A 19,443-nucleotide genomic window follows, 5' to 3' on the forward strand; every position below is an offset into this window, starting at 1 on the left:
TTTCTGGTTCTTTCATGTTTAAAAAGCTACCATTGTCAAGTAGCAGCTGCTAGCAATCAGGTAAGATAGTAAGATAATATTTGCTATGTGAATTATTTTTATTAAGTTACATCTTACTCATAATGCTGAACATTTTTATATCTTAATCAGCATTTTCCCTCTGTCATATAGATGATAACTTTTCTTTCATCTCAGGAAGTGGAAACAGAGCAATACTTCACTCTCTTTCTGCCAGCATTGAAGGAGCGTGGATATGATGGATTTTTTTCTCCAAAGTCACGTGCCAAAATCATGTCTGAGCAGGAGAGAAAGCATGTAGATGGTTGTGCAATATTCTTCAAAACAGAAAAGTAAGTTAAGGAAACAAAGCACAATGGTGTACTTTTATTTATTTAAATTCTTACACTTTAAAATTGTCTTTGGTTTGGCCCTGTAAAATAAACAGAAAGCTAGAAAACAAGTATTACACAACTTAAAAGTGTTGTTAATGTTTCATTTCTCAGGCTGTGTATTTGGAATAAGGATATTTATTGTATTACTTCTTATGCTTTTATTATCAAATAACACTAAACATTTTGAGAGACACAGACTCGAATGGTCTTATATTTCAGAACATATTTTCGTGAAGTAAAATACTAGTTTTTTTGTTAAAAAAAAAAAAAAAAAAGTGGTACCTTTTAAGGTTAGCCCTAAGGGATCTGGGATTCTTTTCTGTGATTTTTTTTTTTTTTAACAGTTGAATTTTGAGAATCATTCATTTTACCAATCTTTTATCTTTTACAATTAACATTTCATACAATTATTTAATCATTTATTCACTAAATGTATACTGAACATTTGCTTTGTGATAAGTCCTGTGCTAGACACAACAGACACAAAGATAATCAAGACATAGTTCCTAATCTCACTGAAAGCTCAAATCCGGTAGGAAAAGCTAGGCATGTAAGACAATTACAATATCATATGGTGTATATATGATAGAGATAGATAAGATGGATAGATAAGAGAGGCAGGCACAGAGCGTATGGAGGTAGAGAGTTAAAAGGGTTGGCTGAGTCAGGGCAATGGAAAATGAAACGTGACATCTGATAGAGGTTGAATCCCATGGTTCATAATTTGGATTTGATACATTAGGGAATCATATACTTACAGGATAAGCATATACATGCTTATAGCTATTTTCCAGTATTTCCCCATTTTACATCTATTTTATCAAAGCCAATCTGTTTTTATTGATCCAGGCATATTATCAGCATGACATGCTATTTTAAGTAAACAAACTCAGTGAATTTGAAAGATATTTGGTTCACTTCCCATTATCTATGCCTACTTTCCTGTCTTTTCCATGAATTTGTAGTAGAGATATTCTTATTTTGGTTAATGATTAGTAAAAAACCTTGTAATATTTGAAGTCAGAATATACTAAATTCTTCTAATGGTTTGGTAATTTTTTATGCATTTTAGAATAATTCTATTAAAATTACGTATCTTAACTACGGGAATATGTTCTGAGAAATGCATCATTAGCTGATTTTGTTGTTGTGGGAACATCGTAGAGTGTACTTACACAAACCTAGATGGTACAGCCTACTTTACACCTAGGCTATAAGGTATAGCCTGTTGTTCCCAGGCTAGAAACCTGTACAGCATGTTACTGTAGTAAATGGACAATTGTAACACAATGACATTTGAGTCTAAACATATCTAGACATATAAAAGGTAATGTGCTGTGATGTTAAGACAGCTATAGCATCACTAGGTAATAGGAATTTTTCAGCTCCATTATAGTCTTATGGGACTACCATCGGCATGTAGTCCCTCGTTGACTGAAATCTTGTTATATGTTATATGACTGTACTTCAGAGTGTTTGCCATCTGTCAGACCTTTTCTAATTGTTTATATTAATTGTCTTGTTCAAATTTTAAAGCAGCCCTTACAGGCAACTATACAGCTATTTCCTTGTTTTTATAGATGAGGAGACCAAGGTACAAACAAGTTCTATAACTTGCTCAAGTTACACAGTAGTCTGATTTCATAGTCCATGCTTACAACTACTGTAATCTTGAGGCTTCTTGTTTGAGCTTTTGATATCAGTAATATCTCTTATAAGATTAACTCATTTAGAAAAATTGCCCTGAATTTGACGTTTGTTTTTTTTAGACAGGGTTTCAGGGTCTTACGTTGTCACCCAGGCTGTAGTGCAGCGGCAATCATGGCTCACTGCAGCCTCATCCTCCCCAGGCTCAGGTGATTCTGTCACCTCAGCACCCTGAGCAGCTGAGACTACATGTGCATGCCACCATGCCTGACTAATTTTTGTGTTTTTTGTAGTGATGGGGTCTTGCTGTGTTGCCCTAGGCTGGTCTTGAACTCCTGGGCCCAAGCATTCCACCCGCCTCAGCCTCCTACAGTGCTGGGATTACAGGTGTAAGCCACTGTGCCTGACGATATTTGTTACCTATGTTCATACACAAATTTCCTTGAAACACCGTAACTTAAAAAAAATGCACCAGTAAACTTGAGACATCTAACATCAGGCTATTTTTCTATTTGCTATAGTTTCTTTCAAGATAATATGGAAGGTTTTTCTTGTTACTCTCACAGTTTTGAGAGGAAAAATCTAAAATTCCTTAACAATTTACTAGAGGTAGTTAAGGCTTTGAAATAACAATTAGAACTGTTACCTGGGTATTTACAAATTGGTTCTCGAATTATTAAAAATGCTGTGAACTAGTTAAGTAATGAGCACATAGGAAATACTTAGATGCATGCATCACCTGTTTTTCTTCCTCAACTCTTTTTTCCTGAATGGTAACATGGATCTGGCAACAGATTAAGACTTTGAGTGTGATACATCAGTGCATTGTACCTCTTTTCAACTTCTTTCCTGGAATGACAGGACTATATACCTCCTATAGTAGAACAAAACCACCTTCTGTCCCAGTACCAAATATTTATCCGTGTCTTATTAGCTAGCTATTCAGTGCCAACCATTTGGAATTTAAAGTATTCTACCCTACCTGTATTCTTTCTTCAGATTGGAAATACAACATAGAGCAAAAAAAGACTGAGTTTTGAAGTCAGGTGCTTCTTCTATTTATTTAGCTATATAATTTTGAAAGACTTACCATTTCTGGACTTGTTTCTTCATTTGTATTTTCTTGTAAGATCATTTTTGTAGAGGTTACAAAACTAACAAGGATAACTGTGGGGAGAGTAGTTCAACACTGTACTTAGTCTCTTTCTTCTGTAATCAGAATATCTGATAATTCCTCATCTTCACTGATGACTGTTTAATCATACATGAAAAGCAGTTACAGAATACACAATAAATGGAAACTATCATAATTACCATTTATAGCAAAATACTATAATAAAAATCTCTAATCCATCATGATGAAAGCATAGAGTATTGTTTAGTAAAGGCTAGGACGCAAGTTACCAATATTCAGATAATTAGAATGTAATACAATATTCTTTAAGTCATATTATTCTAGTTTAGTTTTGGGGGATTCAGAATCTACTTCTGGATTTGGCAGCACCTGTTTGGTCATCATTATGAACATTTTTTGGGAGTTACATGCATAAAGATACTAGAAAATAGAACTTTGAGTTATAAAATGCCAGATCTCAGCTTTTGCTTTGTCTTTTAACAAGTATTATTTACATTCCAAAGCATTTTATAAAATACATTCATACATATGCATATATTTTTTATATGTATATAATGTATATGTAGAAACTGAGTTGTAAATACATTTTTTTTTTTTTTTTTGAGACGGAGTTTCGCTCTTGTTGCCCAGGCTGGAGTGCAATGGCATGATCTTGGCTCCCTGCAACATCCGCCTGCTGGGTTCAAGCAATTCTCCTGCCTCAGCCTCCTGAGTAGCTGGGATTACAGGCATGCATCACCACGCCTGGCTAATTTTGTATTTTTAGTAGAGACAGGGTTTCTCCATGTTGGTCAGGCTGGTCTTGAACTCCCGACCTCAGGTGATCCACCCACCTCAGCCGCCCAAAGCGCTGGGATTACGGGGGTGAGCCACCGCGCCAGCCGAATAATTTACTATTGAATCCAGTGGACTTATCCTTTGTATTAGAAACATTCCTGAAAAAGCAACTGAAAAATAGAAAAATTAGCTGGGCTTGGTGGTGGGTGCCTGTAATCGCAGCTACTCAGGAGGCTGAGGCAGAGAATTGCTTGAACCCGGGAGGCAGAGGTTGCAGTAAGCCAAGATCGTGCCATTGCACTCCAGCCTGGGTGACAGAGCAAGACTCCATCTCAAAAAAAAAAAAAAAAACGCTTATAGCATTTTATACTGATTATAGTAAGAACTTCTATTTGGTTTGGTTTTAACGGTGTTGGGATGTGATCCAGAAGGGGTCAGAGTTAACTTTTTGTGATTATACTATTGTCTTGACTGTGTATTACATTGTCCCTTTTTACTTGTAATTGAATTCAGGGAGGGAATATTACTTAAATCCTATAGATTGCTTTAATTTCTCATAGTTGGCAGTCAGTATCCTCTCTCTAACATTAATTAATTACATCACAGCCCACAAAGTTATTTTTAGACTACAAGTTGGTAAGAAATTGAGTTATGTCTTTATTTGAAGGACTGCTCTGGACGTGTTCTTTTTGCACATGAAACATCCAACCTAATAATACTTCTCAAATCATATAAGGGGATTTTTTTGGTCATAGCAGTCTTTATTATATTAATATATGTTCTTTCTTTTTCCATTTGACCTTTTGTCTAGTTTTTTTTTCCAAAAATGTGAATATACAGAAGAATTCTTAGAATAAAGTATCACCAGGAGTAATGCTTTTAGCATCTGTGTACCAGTCACAGAGTATGAGTAGTAAACTAACGTATCAAAAGAGACAAATTTAAGATTTTCCCATATTACCAAGGCTGTAGGACTTGTAACAATGACTGGAAAGTAACTATAAACCAATATGTCTAATTGAGAAGAAACATCTAATAATAGAAAGAATGGCAGAAAACCTCTTTATTTCAAAATGTTACCTGTGTGGAAATCTGTGAGACAGACAGTACATGCAGAGTAGAGTGCATTTGGTTTGTATGGGAAGGGAATGTAAGAAGTAGCATTGTTAAGGTAGTAGGGATAGAATATGGGTAACTATATGTTACTATATTATAAATTTTTACAGTTATAAACAAGTAAACAAGATAAATTGTAGACGATTACAGCCATCAGCACTAATGCTGGAAATCTCATTCTTTTAAAAGCAGAATACCTGAGAAAATCTTAAAGTTCAAGAAACATATCAATACTCTTATTTACTAGAAAGAAGGAACTTTATTTGGTTCAACTAGTTTTCAACTCTCTCTTTGGTTTTTCAACCCTTAGTGAAGCTGTAGTGATAAAACTTGAGTGAGAATGTGTGCGCTAAAGTTTCTCAGTGTCAGTGGACGGGAGTGTTATAATGATATATGCATCCTGTTTAGGAAGACTAGTTTTGCTTTTCTCGACTTTTGAAAGCAAAGACATTAAAAAGAAGATACCTTTAAAAGGTTGAGAAGTTTTAAAAGTCAAAAGTATGGCAGTATATACCAATGAGAAAGAAGGTTGGAAGGGTAGTTGCAAGCGTCTTAATAACTCAGCGGTTGCTCAAGATTTATGTTTAAAGAATTGTTATTTAAATGAAGAAAAATCAATAACCAATCATGTATTTTTTAAAAAGTTTTATGAACCTATGATCATTACCAAGAAACTTAAGGAAAAGAAAAGACTGGGTGAAAGTGCTAAGGCACTGAGGAGGATATTTTAACTAACATTATGCACTGTAAATAACAAGGAAGGAATGGACCCACTGCAGACTGTATAATCAGTAATTGATGATCAACAAAAAACAGCTACATACAATTTATGTTTTGCTTTCATGATTTCTATTGAGAAGAATTTTTCTCAAAGTAGAAACACTAAGATCAGGTAAAGAGGAGAATGGCAAACCACGAAAGTGAGATTGGTAAGCCAGGAGAGTCACTAAACTACACTAACTAGTTAGGTTTTCAAATGAAGATAATTATATCTTATGGTATTAAAGATCTTACAGAAGTGTGGTTAGAGAACTGGCAAAGGTAATCTGTTACAAATACTGGAGTAGAGAAATTCTAGGATTTGGGGGATGGATGAACTATCAAACTTTTCAAAAAGACAGACTTGGCCAGCCTGAGTTTTCTTCATCTTTATAATGGCAGTAGTAATACCTCCTACTGCAATTTGGGTTCTCCAGAAAGAAGACTCGGAGATAGTTCAGTGTTCAGGAGTTTGTTAGAAATCAACACCTGTGGAAACAAAGGGGAGGAAGCAGAATTGGACATATGGAGAAAAGTGAAGTGTTGCAGGCCTGACTGCCTCAGGTGACTCAGCAGGGAGCTTTAGAGCTTATATGGCCTGTGAGAGTTAAATCACCAGGGGCCCAAATCCCTGGACCTTTTGCTTTTAATTTCTAATTGGATGGTGGTGCTCCCAGAAGTATGTGACCATGAGTAGGCAGCTTTCTGCAACTGAAGTGATCCCTGAAGGACTGATGAGGAATCTGAGCAGTATATCTCCATGTGCAAATTTTAGGACTAACATATATGAAGTGCTTAACACAAATCTTGAGACTGAATAGATCCTCAATAATGGTAATTTTTTTATTGTTATTTTTATTATAATGTGCTATTGAGAAATTTAATTGTTTTGAGAGAAGAGAATGCATGCTCATAACATTTCTAAATGTCCAAAAGCTGGCAGGGATATTTAATCTGTTAGAAAAATAGAATTATGTCCAATAGAAAAATAGAATTATATCCCATAAATTTGTACAACTATCTTATATATCTGTAAAAAATTAAAAATTAAATAGGATGAAGTTTCAGAGCACTTGATATCTGAACAGGTGAACTAATGAGCAGAAGTTCATGAAGTCATACTTAACTGAGGTAATGATTGCTGCTCTTAGATTATTAATGGAAGGAATAAAAAGAGGTAGGGACAAGAATCAGCTGAGACTGCAGAAAAATATATGTAACAATGTTCATTACGGCATTAGTTAAAATATGTGAGAAGTTAACTTAAACGTCCAACACAGGTTAAATAAATTACAGTGAATCTGTATAGTGGACTATAATTCAGTCATCAAAATTGATTTGGAAGAATGTTAAATGTTATAGGAAATGTCCCTGATAGAATAGTATTGTTCTAATTGCGTAAAAATATGTGTGTGTGTGTGTATGTGTGTAGAGAAAAGTCTGTGGAAATATATCAACTTTTAAATGGAAGTATTGAGTTATAAGTGACTTAGTTTTCTTTGTTCTCATATCTCTACAATAAACATATTTAATGTAATCATTTTTTCCACGTTTTTGTTTTGAAGTACCTATAAATGCAGGACTGACAAGACTTGTTTTAAAAACAAAAAAATCAAAACGTTTCAGATATGTATCAATTCCTGTTTGGCTTATAATTAATATGGCTGTCCCCAAAGTGAAGTTTTAGTCTTTATTAACAAAAAATACAGTTAAAAAATGAAGAAGGCTGTAGTTCATTTATGCCCAGTTATAGGTACTGCACCTTTGGGTAAACTTGAGTTGTTCAAATGAACTTTTCAAAAAGACAGACCCAGTTGTCAGTTCAATTTAAAGTTGTTGAGCAAATTTAAACAAATTGTTCAGATGAACAACATCACATATCTTATAAATAACTGATCATTTCTTTTCCGGAGAAGATATGGAAGGTAGGAGAGCATTGACATCTATTGTCAGATATTTAAAGTGGTGTCATTTGGAAGATAAATTAGATTTAATCTATATTCTTTTAAAGAAAAGATCTAGATCTAGGTTTAACGGAAAAAATGGGAGAAGAATACAGGAAAGCAAATTTTAGTTAAGATAGTTCTTTTAATTAGAGTCCTGTGTTCCCCTACCCCCACCCCGTAAAGAATGACCTGGCTTTGGTAGAAGTAAAATTATTCCAGTTCTAAAAATATTATAATTAACAGGATTTTTAAGACTTTTATACAGAATCCTAGGTTCCTGTAAGTATACCATAGAAGTTCTGTGAATATTTAGAAGATATCTCAAAAATTAAATTGAATAATTGAACCGTAATTTGAAAATAACATGTTCACTCACATGTTTCAAATACAAGTTTTAACATTTTAGAAATCATTAACATGTTCATAAAGTGCTGCTTAGTTAACTTGTTTTTGATGCAGACCTCTGAATCAAATTTCTTCATGCCTGCTTCTTTTTTCTGTGTATAGGGCCAGTTATTTACCATTTATAGCTGTGTGAATCAGGATTTTTAATAATACTCTGTAATCAAAACAAAATACAAAAATTAATTGGACACTGAGACTAATGTAAAACTATATCATCTCTGTCCTCTGATTTCAAAGTTTTGTATTCATCAAAATAGGTTGCTTGTTTTCAGTGGTTGATTTATTCTAACATAATGCTGCTTTTATCTGTTTTATCTGTGGGAATCTCACCAGAAACTGTAAAAGGTATTCCACAGCTTAAAATTGTTTGAAGAAATCTGATATGGACAATGGTCAATCTTGTCTATAGGACACATTTTGAATCTGCTCACTCTTCTTGATTTCTCTTGCCTTTGTTCAAGCCACCATCATTTCTCTTTCAGATAACCTCACAAACTTTCTAATCTGCCTCCTAGTTAATAATTCTTTAATTGAGCAGCTAAAGTAATCTTAAAAAATGTAAATCAAATGATATCATGTCCTGGCTTAGAACTTTTATCTCTCTTCAGCATCATTTCATACCCTTCCATTCTTTTCTAACACATGAACTTGCAAAGCTTTTTGCTGTCTCAGGACCTTTCACATCTTCTACCTGGGATGCTCTTAACCCTATTCTTCACCTTAGTAACTTTCATCTTTCATATTTAAGCTTATAGATAACCTCTTTAGAGGGTAGAAACTCTAGTCACTTTAAGCACTGTGGGTTAGAAATAGGCACATAAACTGACCCTTTACACTTGTCAGCCCATCTGACACATTCAGAATTGGAGCAGGGAAGGGAATATTATTTCATTTAGTATAGCATCCTGTAGCATAGTAAGTCGATATTTTTGAAGAAACAGAAACTAGTTTCTGTTTTCAAAGCTTGAAAGTGGGGAGGGGATCTGTTATGAGACTAAGTATGTCTTCTCACCACTGAACACCTAGTGCAAGTGATGTATTTAGTAGGGTTTGATTACTCATAAATATTTCACAAATTAATACGATTAGGCTGAAAATGGTTAAAGGACTTGACCAAGATCCCACTGTGATTAAATGGCAGCACTAAACTAATTATATTAAATCCTACAACTCTACAATACTTAATAATTTGGCATTAATGAAGGAAAGAAAATATTATTAGTGCAGAAGCTGTAATCACAGAGAGAGTCATTTCTTCATCTTGCAGAATCTGTTTCTCAGAATACTTATACCCCATTGCAGTTTTCTAGTAAAAGCCAGATGGAAAAATCAGTTACTCCTTAGCTGAGATAAAGGTGTGCCCCTGCATTTTGTTGACAGATACCTTGATGTAGTAGAAATAAAACTACAAACAGGGTAGGTGGATTGTATTCTTTTTATTTTTTTGTAATTAACTTAGTTGAGATTGTGTGCACTTTTAAATACCAGAAGATTCTAGCAGTGGCTTAAATGAGGGAAGGGTGGTTTTCTAACACAAGAACTCCAGAAATAGGCAGTCCAGAACTGGTTCAGCTGCTTCCCCATTTTTAGAAGGTTGGCTTTTGCCTTCCTGCTTCTTATTTCATGGTCACAAGATGGTTATTATTTCTCCAAGCACTAGCTGTAAGGGGCAAGATATAAAAGCATGAAGGGATATATATGCCATCTTTGTTAGATGGGGCCTCTGAGAAACTTTTCACAATAGTCAGACTTCTTGTGTCTTAGTGGCCAGAACTGTATCACATGGCCACTTGCAGCTAGAAAATGACAGGGGAGACAATGCATAATGTCATGTTTCTTTCATTTAACGTCTTTCAGCATGATAGTCTAAGTACCTAAAGTTATTATAATAATGTACCTTTTAGATTTACATTGGTGCAGAAGCATACAGTGGAATTTAACCAAGTGGCGATGGCTAATTCAGATGGATCCGAAGCTATGCTGAACAGAGTGATGACAAAAGATAATATTGGTGTCGCTGTGGTATTAGAGGTCCACAAAGAACTATTTGGAGCAGGTGAGTGCAGTGTAAAATATTCTTACTAAAAATAAACACCATCCCAAGTTTTTCCATCTCAAAACAAGTGAAGAGAATTTTGCTGTTGTTTATTGCAAAGTTATTTTCTTTTGAGGAAAGTTAAGGGAGATGGGCAGGAAAATAGCACCATTGTGTAAAGCATCTTACATTTGTTGGAATATTCTGCGCTCTCTATCACAGTCTTTTTTACTTACCAGATAATATATGTAATAAAATCTTTTTAAATATGCCATTAATCCCAAGCAGTTCTTTGAAATAGCGGATATTTTGATTAGGCTGAATTTAGAAATTATGATGACTTAGTCCTCTTTTTGATTCATATTTTTAGCTTCTTGGGTGTGATTCTTTTGTCTTTAAGGTTAAGGAGTTGGCACATTTTCTCTAGTTGCTTTGCTATATCTCAGTCATTGTCAGGGTAAGAGCAGGATCTTTTATCTACATGGTACTTTCTTTAGCATTTTAGATTATTTATAGCTTCCTTCAGAGTCAGAAACTCATTATGTACTTTACACACAACAGACCTTTTTTATCCTTCCTACTGCCTGCCTTTGAGCATTTCATTGTTTATTAGTACATTTTAAGCAAGAAAGGAGTGAGACCACGTCAGGGCTTTTTTTCCCTTGTACTTTTTGTAGAGGAAAAGATTATTTCTGCCTTGAGTATTGATTTGAATTATTCAGACCATACATATATGTCAGACCTTCTTTTCTCACCATACTTCAATTTATTCATTATCAAAGATAATCTTTGATCGTGAAATTTTGAACTTTTTACTTTTCTTAGCCCCTCCTTTTTTATCTACTTTTATGTCCTTTACAATCTTATTCTTCCCAAAGTTTGGTACTTTTTTTTTTCTGATATTGTGGAGAATTTCTTTTGTAGTTTTACTCCCCTTTTAATTTACAGAAGAGTAATTCTAAATAGTAGACACTTTGACGTTCTGAAATACATATCTGTTGCACTCCTAGAAGGGGAATTTAGTAATATAGTGCTTATGGCTCCCTTGAAGGGGAAAATTTTTAATATTGTGAATACTTAATCTATAGCTAAAAGTGACACTATAAAACTTCTAGGAAAAGAAGATAGCTTAGAAGATTTGGCTATAGGTATTTATCTTATGATCAAATTGCTTTAAATGTGACTATGTCAGATATAACAGATACTTCAGTTCCTTGTTTTATCAACACTGAAGATAATTATAGCATGGTAAGACTGGAAAGAAACTTTACCAAACTAGTAGACTTAGAAAATTAGGTCTTTTTCCCCAAAGCTTATATTCCAATAGAAAAATTTGAGATACTTTTATAGAAATTATAAAAATCCGTATGTTTACAGATAGTCCAATGGTTTAAAGGTATGTAAAGTAAAAAGTGAGAGATCCCTCCTGTCATTTGTACTCTAGAATAGCTCTTGTTGATTTCTCTATAGAGGTACTAACATACAGAATGTGAGTATGTATATTAATAGTTTTATATCTTGAATATTTTATGGACATCTGTCAGTAAATGTTAACTATGTTTAATTTTCAAAAATCTTAATGTATTCCATCCACCATTTTGGAAAGTACTATGTTAATGTTTATTTTAACAGAATTAAAAAACATAAAATTATAGAAATAAAAAAAAAACCCTTAGAGATACTCTAGTTGAATATTTCATTTCCTGAAAGAATCTGTTTAAATTACTGACCCAAGACTACATAAAACAATTAGTAAGAAAGCCAAGTCTAAAACCCAGGTGTCCAGACTTTTATAGCACACTACTCTATAATTCTGGTTTTTAAAATAATGTTATTTGGGTATATGGTGTGAATTTGTTCAGGTAGCAAATTACTTGCTTATTTTATCTTATATAGGTTAATATAATTTACTGCCTTTTACTACTGACCTATCACAGTTGTGCTGTGTTGTGCTTGGGAAATGCAAGGTGAATGAGTACTAGACAGTGGTAAGAATTTAGATTGAGGTTTAGGTAACTCAACTGAAAACCTGCCTTACTACATTATTGTGCTATTTAAATGACAGATATTTAAAGGGCTGTACCAAATTTGTGGGCCAGATTTAGCCCATGGACTACAGTTTGCCAACTTGATCTAGGAGAGTAACTCCCATAGTAGGATTACCAGAATCTCAGCCCTTTAGCTTCTAAGAATTACTTTATCACATAAAAGGGAAGTTATAAATTCATGGAAGAGAGTAAAGAAGTAGCTATGGATCATACTGAGAAAACCTGAGGATGCCACATTTCTTCAAACATAGAGCATAACTATGTCTTCTTTTTGTAATGTTTAAATTTAGGTATGAAGCCTATTCATGCTGCAGACAAACAGCTGCTTATAGTGGCAAATGCCCACATGCATTGGGACCCAGAGTATTCTGATGTGAAGCTTATCCAGACCATGATGTTTGTCTCAGAGGTTAAAAACATTCTGGAGAAAGCCTCTAGTAGGCCTGGCAGCCCAACTGCAGATCCTAATTCCATCCCGCTGGTGCTATGTGCAGATCTTAACTCATTGCCAGATTCAGGTATTTATAACATCATTTCCTCACTGCTTTCAATTTCACTTTTACTCTTAGGTTCAGAGGCCAGCTAGCTCCTAAATTTTGAGTAGATAATTTCTCTTCTAAATTAGGGAATGTGTCAGTAAGAATCCCATGGATGGGACACAGGGTAATAGAGTTTAATAAAGAAGCTATTTCCGAAGGTGTTGGCTGGTTTAAGGGAAACAAAGCAATAAATGATGCAGTACTCTGCCACTAGGGGATTTAGTAATAGATCTCTTTACCACTCCTCTACCTAGAAGGGAAAGTAGTGGGAGCTGTCTGTCATCAGAACTTGGAAAAAATACAGTTGTAGGAAAGGGCCACATAATAGGAGTGATGGCTTTGAATTGCATGAAGCAGTCAATCCCTGGCAGACCAACAAGAAGGGTGCCAGGGGAATATATATTCTTACCTCACTCTGTTTCTGTCCTCTGATCTCCTGCCAGGCTGCCCATTGATCAAATCCAACCAGAAGCTAGAGGGGGGAGGGATTTGCAGTTGATGCAATAAAGATCAGCTTCCTGAGGCAGAGTGTACTGCAGAAGGGTGATCTGAAGGGGCAGCCAGAAAATATTCATTATAGGTAGCTATCTAGTTTAATAATATTAGCAACTTTTAACTGAATTCATTAAGTGATATTTAGATACTGTTAGTAGGTACAGAATAATGATTAAAATTATCGTAGGGCTTCGTATTACTTCTTGAGCTCCTCTAAACTACTTTATGTCTGAACTTACATCATTTTACTTTTTATAAAAATAATTTCTGCATTTTAGGTATCAAATAGAAAACATTAAACTATTACTGTTTTGCTAATACCAAAGCATATGTTAAATTTTGTATATTATCACTACTAGGCTATTTTAAGTTATTTAAAGTAAGTAACAATAAGGTTACTATAAGATAACCTAAATGCCTCCACTTGGAGTATTAAAAAAGTCACCGAACTTGAAAACATCTTTTTCTTCTTAGCAAATAATGCTGAAATTATTGTTAATAAATATCTGTCTTTAACCCCTAGCCTGATTGGCACTTTAACCACATGCTCCTTTCTTAAGTTGAATTACTCTCAAGTGCAAGTTTTTCTCCCATTGTATTTGATTTGTTAAAGCCAGTTAACTGGCATTTGGCAACACAATGCAGTGAAATGACTTTGGTGCCAGACTGTCATGGTTGGATCCTGATTCTGCTACTTACCAACTATGCAATCTGTGACTAAGTTCCTCATTTTTCCTTTTATTTTTTTGTTTTGAGACAGAGTTGCGCTCTTGTTGCCTAGGTTGGAGTGCAATGGTGCAGTCTCGACTCACTGCAACCTCTGCCTCCCGGGTTCAAGCGATTCTCCTGCCTCAGCCTCCCAGTAGCTGGGATTACCAGTGCATGCCACCACGCCCAGCTAATTTTTGTATTTTTAGTAGAGACAGGCTTTAACCATGTTGGCCAGGCTGGTCTCGAACTCCTGACCTCAGGTGATCCGCCCACCTCGGCCTCTGAAAGTGTTGGGAGTTTACAGGCGTGAGCCACCACACCCAGCCTAGTTCTTCATTTTTAACAAGGGAGGAATCATGTTATCTACTTCATAGAATTCTGTGCGAGATTTACATGAATAAAGCACTTAGAACAGTGCCTGGCATGTAGCAAATACTAGGTAAATAGTAGTGCCTTCTGAGCTATTTACAATACTGATAATTGTGCTTATCACACATTCATTATATCTTACTATCAATCCTTATTACAAATAGAAAGATGACTCTAATAATTCACTAATCATCATAAGGGTTTTGATACTATTTTCATGTTTGCTAATTCAGTGGAAGCAGTGCACTTTTCTGAATGCTATTCTTCAGCCTTGTATTTTTAGCCAAGTGGTATATTTCTGGCATATAATATTCTTTATAGTGTCAGACTGAGAAAACTCACTGTAGCTCAAAATAAAGAATGATATTGTCTAGCTGACACTAGACATTGAAACGTTAAAGATGCAAAATCTGTTTTTGTTGTAAATGTTTTTTATTAATATGCTCTACTTATATATTTGCAAAGTTGTTGCTTAGAATGGGAAAATGCTAAAGAGATAGTGGTTTGGAATAATTTTCCTAAAACATTTAGGGTTAATGCCTTCCTGGTGAATGCCATCCTAGGTCCTGGAAATCATCTTTGGCCTGAAGAACCACCAAGAAAACTAAGGATATCTTTGAGGGTTCCTGATATATTTTGTTCTGAAATAGGCAAACATCCTTTGATTCATTTGATTGAATCGTATGAAATGGCTGGTATTTGATTTTTTATTTTTAAACAATGACAAAAGGTAGTTTTATATGGCTCAACCTAAGAAAACCATTCTGAGCCTGGTGGATTAACCTGGTAACAAGTCTTAGCTGTGAAGCCTTGTGTAAGGTCTAAATGCTAAATGGGAGTGTCTCTTTCTCCTTTATTCTACCAGGTGTTGTGGAATATTTAAGCAATGGAGGAGTAGCTGACAACCATAAAGACTTCAAGGAACTAAGGTACAATGAGTGTCTTATGAACTTCAGCTGCAATGGAAAGAATGGAAGCTCAGAAGGAAGAATCACACATGGCTTCCAACTTAAGAGCGCCTATGAAAATAACTTGATGCCTTACACCAATTACACCTTTGATTTCAAAGTGAGTGACAGCCTTTGGGCAGGTGTAGAAATTATTTCAGATACAAGCATGTAACAAGAAAGGTGTAAATCTTTATGATTAATTGTATAATCTTCAGGAATTTTTAGATTCTTAAAATGTCTAGGCTAAGTATGCACCTAGATATAAGTAGGTTCATTGGGTTTTGTGGCTATTGTTGTCTTAAATTCTTTTTGCTCTCTCATTTGTTTAGATTTTAAATAATATAATAACAAAAACTTCTGAAATGCTCACTAGGTACTAGGCACTTGTCAAAGCACTTTGTATATATCAATATAGTTAACCCTCACCTGCTCAAACCATCCCTAACTTTCAGCAGTAACCTCCCTCCTGCCCCTGACAGAAAAGCACTGAATATAGCAAAACTCACTTTTAATGAATTCATGTAGTATTTTCTCAAGATTTTCTTTCTACCTTCCATTGATGTCTTAGTATCTTTAAATTTTTCAGGTTTCTTTTGGGGATGGGGTTAGAGAAGGTTGTACTTTGGTTCTATTTTATATCCATGTATTTGTACTAATATATTCCTAGGCAGTGGAACACTCAAAGAAAAAGACATTTTTTGACAAATACAAAAAAAAATGGAAAGGCCGATTGTACAGGACCAGCTCTTCTTTAGAAAGACAGATTGTGGTGGCTTTATGTAATCTCTTTTCCAGTGCTAGTTTTCTGATCACTCTATGTACCTGTAACTCTGCTATTGTACCTCTCTTTGACTTTCTAGCATTTCAGGCATCTATAGTAGAATCTTACACTATCTGGAAAAATCTAAGTGTTAGAAAGCAGTTTAGTATAAGAAGCCTAGAGGGAATTTAATAAAACACCAAAGGAAATTTACAAATGGCCTCCCTTACATCTCCAATAACCTTTTTCTGTTTTTGTGTGGGTTAGCTCCTTTCCAAGAAACAAATAGGAGGAGGAAAAAAAGAAAATCATGTGTTGTTACTAATCACCTTTCATAATCATGAAGTGGAAAAAAAAGTGCTTAGAAATTGAATCTAATTTAGTATTTTTGCTATTAGAAAAGATAATTCAATCCAGTGATAGTTCATTTTGTTCCAGCCACTCATATGTAGTGATGTGCTGGTAAATATTTAATAATGAGCTTTTTGGGAAAAAGCTCTGATTTGTGGTGTTTGCCGATTTCTGTGGTTTAAGTACTTTTACTGTAGCAGAATCCAGTCTCCCAACACGATACCATTGAACATAGAGTTGGGAAGAGGTGCTAAGAAAGCTAGTACTAGCTGACTGTAGCACATCATTGCTTTTATGAAAGCTTAAAGGAACACCTTTTAATGGTACACAGTTTACCACAGCTTAAATCCTGTCCTTGTAACTATAGTGATATATATCTACCAGCGTAACCCAGACCTGTGATAAAGTTCCTGAAAATAAGTGTTTAGTAATTCTGCAACTATCATTATTGTTTAGGTATGTATGTAGGTAAAAAGAAAAAATTTTTTTTCTTTTTCACATAGACTTTTTTTTGAGATAGGGTCTCAGTTTGTCACCCAGGCTAGAGTCCAGTGGCAGGATCTTTGTTCACTGCAGCCTCAAACTTCTGTGCTCAAGACATCCTCCTACCTCTGCCTCCCAGTTAGCTGGGATTACAGGCACACACCACCACGCCCGGCTAATTTTTTGTATTTTTAGTAGAGACAAGGTTTTGCCATGTTGCCCATGCTGGTCTCAAACTCTTGGGTTCAAGCCATCTGCCTACCTCAGCCTCCCAAAGTGCTGGGATTACAGGTGTGAGCCACCGCACCCAGTCTAGACTTTTTTTTTTTTTTTTTTTTTTTTGAGACAGTATCTCGCTCTGTCACCTAGAGTGGCACAATCATGACTCACTGCAGCTTCACCCTCCTGGGCTTAGGCAATCCTCCCACCTCAGCCTCTTGAGTAGCTGGAACTATAGCTGTGTGCCACCAGGCCTGGCTAAGTTTTGTATTTTTGAGGGTTTTTTGTTTTTGGTAGAGACAAGGTTTCACCATGTTGCCCAGGCTGGTCTTGAACTCCTGGGCTCAAGCAATCTGTCCACCTCAGCTTCCCAAAGTACTGGGATTACAGGTGTGAGCCACTGTGCCCAGCCTACACTTTTTAAAAGCTTATTTCTTCCTTGTCTGTAAATAAAAAGTCAGAGAAACACTACCTTCATCAGTCATCTGAATTGGTTTAAATTATTTATTGATGGTCCTTCAAAAGATCTTGTGTTAATAATTGCATCAAAAATCCTATTGAACCGTTTACGTTGTTCAAATAAGCACAGCTAAAGAACTAGAAATGTCTGGCTCAGAGAGTGTTTGATGTCTGGATGTATAAGATAGAATCAGAGAGAAGGATAAAGGTACAAGTTGGTGGGAGAGAGTAATATATGGGAAGATAAATAGTCTGGCTGGATAGATAGATGGGATGAGAGGATAGAATAGTATTCGAAGGAAAGATGGCTAGAGACTAAACTAAGGGCACACGTGAGTAGAGAGAATTGAGCTCTTAGTCCAAGTAACAGAAAATGAACTTTTCAGTTTTATACATACATTTTATAATGCTATCCCAATATTGAAATCTATCAGTAAAAGAAGATAGGTAACATCAAATATAAAATGCCATGTGATCAGCATCAAATACAGATCCATTTGTATTAGTGAGGAGCCATTGTATCAGAGAGGTGTTAAATTTTGTTTCTTGGCTTAGTATTTACTTTCTTGGTCCTTGAACAAGATAGAAATGTAGAAAAGAGGTATTTAGAGCTCAGATTCATTTAATTGCAAACTGATTTGGAATGAACTGAAGAGTAAAACAATTAGAAGAATTACTCCTTTTTCAACATTACTTTCAGACCAGGTAAGTTTAATGAACAGCTTAATTCAAACCTGCTGCTGATCCTCACCCCACGCTTATCCTCTAATCTGAGGGTGTGCCTGAATCATTTAATAAAAGGAAGGGCAGCTTTTATTTTATAGCAAATAGTAAAGTTTTCTGTTACATTATGAAATTGGTATTGTAATTTTCTGGCATTCTTTTAAAAAACAAAGCTTAGCATAACGGTAACTCAGACTATTAATATTTTCGTTGTGTTTTGACTTTTTTTTCAAATACAGTTCTATAGACTTATATGATAATAGTCACTACTAATATAAAGAGTGCATTTTCCCATAGTGTATTATATCTTTTAAAAAAGAAACTGACTCAAAAGGGTTAAAAATCATTAGTCTGTAACCTCCTTTGTGCCTATGATCAAAGTTAGGGATCCTCCTCATAGGTGTATATGTACAAATACGTTGGGTGAATTCACAGACATAACCTGGCTAAGGGTTTTGATAAGAGTTTTTACTCCGGATATTTCAAACCAAGAGAATGGTTACAAGTGATGCGTTCAATTAAAAACATCTTACTTCCTGGAGTGTTTAACATTTTTTTCTTGGGGCCTACCTTTTCAAAGAATTCTAGCAGTTGATGTGCATGATAGCACTCTAATAAGGTTGTAAGATATAGGGGGGTTTGTTGCCCAGGCTGGAGTGCAGTGGCATATTCTCAGTTAACTGCAACCTCTGCCTCCCAGGTTCGAGCAATTCTTGTGCCTTGACCTCCCAAGGAGCTGGGACTACAGGTGCAAGCCCCCAGACCCAGCTATTTTTTTTTTTTTTTTTTTTTTGTATTTTTAGTAGAGATGGGGTTTCACCATGTTGGCCAGGCTGGTAATGAACTCCTGGCCTCAAGTGAGCTGCCCGCCTCGGCCTCTGAAAGTGCTGGGATTACAGGAATCAGGCATGAGCCACTGTGTCTGGCCTTAGAGGAGGTTTTATTCCACATAAGTAATTGATATTGTTTCATGTGTTTTATTTTAGAATTGAAGCAAAAAGTTGTCTCATAAGGAGAAATAAAATTACCCTGATCCTTGTTAACTCGTTTTCTAAAATATCACTGTAAAACTAGGCAAATAACCAAAATGAAGGGATAATACCTTATGATCCTATCATTTTTTG

At 35.2% G+C, this 19,443-nt stretch overlaps 1 protein-coding gene across 9 annotated transcripts in view; it reads left to right on the forward strand.

Annotated features, from left to right (window-relative positions):
• The window catches only part of CNOT6L (CCR4-NOT transcription complex subunit 6 like), a 104,186-nt gene that overhangs the window by 76,125 nt on the left and 8,618 nt on the right, over window positions 1–19,443 (forward strand). For 7 of the 9 annotated variants that reach the window (XM_023222488.3, XM_023222486.2, XM_023222487.2 and 4 more), the window contains exons 8-11: window positions 172–350; window positions 10,082–10,233; window positions 12,551–12,778; window positions 15,240–15,442. In XM_023222488.3, coding sequence (XP_023078256.1) covers window positions 172–350; window positions 10,082–10,233; window positions 12,551–12,778; window positions 15,240–15,442 — 762 coding nt within the window. The remainder of the gene's footprint in view (window positions 1–171; window positions 351–10,081; window positions 10,234–12,550; window positions 12,779–15,239; window positions 15,443–19,443) is intronic. The other 2 variants (XM_023222491.2, XM_023222492.2) reach the window with 1 other exon arrangement.

The sequence above is a fragment of the Piliocolobus tephrosceles genome, chromosome 3 (assembly GCF_002776525.5).
Source record: "Piliocolobus tephrosceles isolate RC106 chromosome 3, ASM277652v3, whole genome shotgun sequence".
NCBI lineage: Eukaryota > Metazoa > Chordata > Mammalia > Primates > Cercopithecidae > Piliocolobus > Piliocolobus tephrosceles.